General features: G+C 56.2%; 1 protein-coding gene across 3 annotated transcripts in view; it reads left to right on the top strand.

Moving 5' to 3' along the window:
• Window positions 1-3,592, top strand: part of Sipa1l3 (signal induced proliferation associated 1 like 3) — a 116,602-nt gene that overhangs the window by 100,062 nt on the left and 12,948 nt on the right. For all 3 annotated transcript variants that reach the window (XM_004636768.2, XM_023721475.1, XM_023721477.1), the window contains 2 exons: window positions 637-772; window positions 2,593-2,674. In XM_004636768.2, coding sequence (XP_004636825.1) covers window positions 637-772; window positions 2,593-2,674 — 218 coding nt within the window. The remainder of the gene's footprint in view (window positions 1-636; window positions 773-2,592; window positions 2,675-3,592) is intronic.

Consider the following 3,592-nt stretch of genomic DNA (forward strand, 5'->3'; position numbering starts at 1 on the left):
ATGAGGGGCTGGTGAGATGGTTCAGTGGTCTAAAGCACCTACTTAGAACAAGCTAAGCCAATCAAAGCACAGGGACCTCGGTTCAATCCCCCAGCACCACATGCCAGCCCGCCTGCCCCCTGGTGGGCTGAGCTGGCCACACACTAAATAAATAAATAAATAAATAAATATTAAAAAAAAAAGAATGAGGAAGCAGTCTTATACCGCTGGAGCTGGGGCTCGGTGTACTTTGCCCCACATCCCCAAGGGCCTAGGTGCCATCCACAGCACCGAAAAATAAGGCAAAGAAAATGTAGGCGTGGGCCAGCAAGATAGCTCAGAGGACTAAAGTGCCTGCTTAGGCAAGCTCAGGGATCCTGGTTCAATCCCCAGCACCACATGCCTTGCCCGTCCCACCCCCAGGGTAGGCTGAAGTCCAGGGGTGCAGTGGCGAATACTTGTAATCCCAGGGCTGGGGAGGCTGTCCTAGCTGTGTAGTGAGACCCTGTAAAAATCAAATACATTTTTTTAAAAAAAGAAAATGTAGGCACGGTGGGGGAAGTTTGCAGCAGGAGGTGCCAGCAGCCAGCTGGGGAGAAGCCAGGAGCCCTGCCTGCCTCCTGCACAAGACTCAGCCCTCTCCTCTCTTCCTGGCAGTGCAAAGAGCCGTCTCGCTCTTCTCTCTCAACGACCCCACCCTGAGCCCGGACATCCCACCTGCACACAGTCCTGTCCACAGCCACCTGAGCCTGGAGCGGGGGGCCCCAACCCCCAGGACCACCCCTACCATGAGGTGAGGTTTCCCTGGGGACATGCAGGGCCCCCACAGGAAAGGGGGACACAGCAGGGAGAGAGACAGTTGCTGCAGATCATGCCCTGCCAACCTCTAGACAGGAGTTCCTGTCACCTAGCAACTGTAGTCCTCACACTGGTCCCTAGCAGTGACCTGGACAATCTCTAGTCCAGTCCACGGGCAACCATGACTTATTTATTTAGTTAGAGTGTGTGTTAACATTAGAAATGGCCCATGCTGCCTCTTTTCTGAGACAGAGTCTTACTGTACGGTTCAGGGTGGCCCTGAACTCTCTTCGTAGCCCAGGCTGGCCTCAAGCTTAAGGTGATCCCCCTGCCTCAGCCTCCCGAGTGCTGGGGTTACAGGTGTGCGCCACCACACCTGGCTTGGCAACCATGATTTAATCCCACAGTTATTCCACTTCCAACCTTGAAAAATGCTAAGCTGTGTGCCAAGCCTCCTAGCTTCCTGCATCCATCCTATTCTGTCCGCTCCCTGGTCTCCCACATGCAGGTCCCCAAGATGGAGACAGAGCTCCACACCACCTTTAGCATGTTCCCTGCTGGGGCGTTTGCCAGCCATCTGGGGACCCTGAGGTGACTGAGGCCAAGCCTTGCCCTCAGGAGACTTCAGGGAGAGGGAAGAAGGGAGGGGGACGGGTTTTTCACTTTGCCACCTTACACTGCAAGCAAGGCATTTGGCTGTGCTAGGCTGGAGAAAGTGAGTGAAGAAGAGAAGGCGGAAATGGCCCGCACTGCCTGTGTGTGGCCCTGAGCGGTGCATCTGTTTTTCCAGGTGCCCAATGGCCCGGCATGGTGCTCAGAGGGCAGGAGGCCTCTTGCTGTTCCGTGCCCTCCACAGCACCTCTGTGCCTGACCTCAGCCCAGCTGCCCTTGGGGTCCCTGCTCTCACCCAGCAGTGCCAGTGTCTAGGGCAGAGCTAGGGTGGCTGTGGAAGAGGCCGGGCTGCACGTGTGACCCTGGGTTCCCTCAAGCTGGCAACCTCCCGTCTGCCTCCCACCTCACATGGCAGTTGCCAGCCCCTGAGATTCAGAACCACAGAAGGAAGACGGAAGGAGGGCAGGGCGGCCCAGGTGCTCACCTGCTGCACCCCCCCCCCCCCAGTGTAAGAGCCCGTGGTGCCCTGTGCTGCCCTCTTCAGAGCCCCTCCCAGCAGGTTTGGGTGCCCTTCTCCCCTGCAGCATCGGGGGCCCAGGCCAGGAGAATCCGCACAGAGGAGGGGCCTCTGGCAGCAGGTCATGGATTCAAATCTAACCTCTATACTTGCACAGTGTCCATGCTATGTAGCCTGGGAAGCTCCTTCCTCTGTCACATGAGCTGCAAAGTGGCCACTTACAGGCAGTGGGCTGACCATGCCTGGAGCTGGGTGACTGAGGGCTTAGCCTCGGGAGGGCTGTCAGTGGTGGGGCAGGGGTGTCACCGTCACCATCAGTTCTGTCACAAGTCCTGTCCCCAGGGTCCCTTTGTCCATTTATGTGCATCCTGTGCCTTCCCTGTAGCCCAGAAGATGTTGGGGAGCAGGCGTGGAGATGGGCACGTGGACAGAGTTCTCCCTAATGTCATGCTCTTGGCCTCACTCAGACCCGATGCACTCCTCAGGGTGCCACCTCAGCCTTCTTCAGGCCTGGTGCTCTCGTGACCCCATGCTCATCCTTAGAGGAGCGCAGGACCAGTGGAGGGCTGGCTTCCAGACCCTGGCCGGGAGAGGACTTGCTAGAGCCCTGTACTCTTCCCTGCTGTGTCTGAGAGCCTCCCTGGGGCTGGCGGCCTTGGGCCTCACTCCATCTCCTGTCTTCCCAGTGAGGAGCCAGCCCTGGACCTGACCGGCAAGGTGTACCAACTGGAAGTCATGCTCAAGCAGCTGCACACAGACCTGCAGAAGGTGAGGCCTTGCACGGTCCCGTCCTCCCTCCCCTCTACTCTCGGAGGTGCTCTGGAGTAAGGAGTAAAAGGGATACTGAGCCAGGAGTTGGGATGCACACCCGTAATCCTAGCACTTGGTAGGCTGAGGAGGAAGGTCATAAATTCAGGACCACCTTAGGGAACTTATCGAGACCCTATATCAAATTTTTTAAAAAAGGGGTGGGAATGTAGCTCAGTGTAAAAGTCCTAGGTTTTGTTTTGTTTTGTTTTTTGCGGTACTGGGGATGGAACTCAGGACCCTGTGCTTGCCAGACAAGCACTTATTCTACCGAGCTATCTCCCTGGCAAAGCCCTAGGTTTAATCCCTACTATTTAAAAAAATAATAATGCTTGTCCAGATGTGGTAGAACATGCCCAGTAATCTCAGTCCTGCTGAGCCAGGCCACTCTGGGCACATAGTGAGACCCCCATCTCAGAAAAACAAGTTAGCTGGGCATGGTGGCAACACATGCCTATAACCTCAGCACTCAAGAGCTTGAGGCAAGACTATCGCTTGGCGTTTGAGGGCAGCCTAGATATGAAATGAGTGCAAGACCATGGGCCGGGAGGTAGCTCAGCAGCACAGCGCCTGTCTGGCAAGCACAAGGTCCTGATTTCGATTCCCAGTACCAAAAAGGGAAATAAAGGCCAGTCTGAACTGTGAAGAAGGCAGCCAAATAGCTCAGCGGATTAAAGCACCTGCAAGCAGGCACAGGGGCCAGGGGTTCAGTCCCCAGCCCTGCTGTGCTGGCCCCGCCCCTGGGGTGCCCTGAGAGGGCAGTTGAGACTGGGCGTGGTGGTGTAATCCCAGCTCTTGGGCGGCTATAAACGGGCAGATCACTACAAGTGCAATCTAGTAGTGAGACCCTGAGCATCCTGTAGACCCTTCCTTAAAATA

The sequence above is a fragment of the Octodon degus genome, unplaced genomic scaffold (assembly GCF_000260255.1).
Source record: "Octodon degus isolate 3935 unplaced genomic scaffold, OctDeg1.0 scaffold00083, whole genome shotgun sequence".
Lineage (NCBI taxonomy): Eukaryota > Metazoa > Chordata > Mammalia > Rodentia > Octodontidae > Octodon > Octodon degus.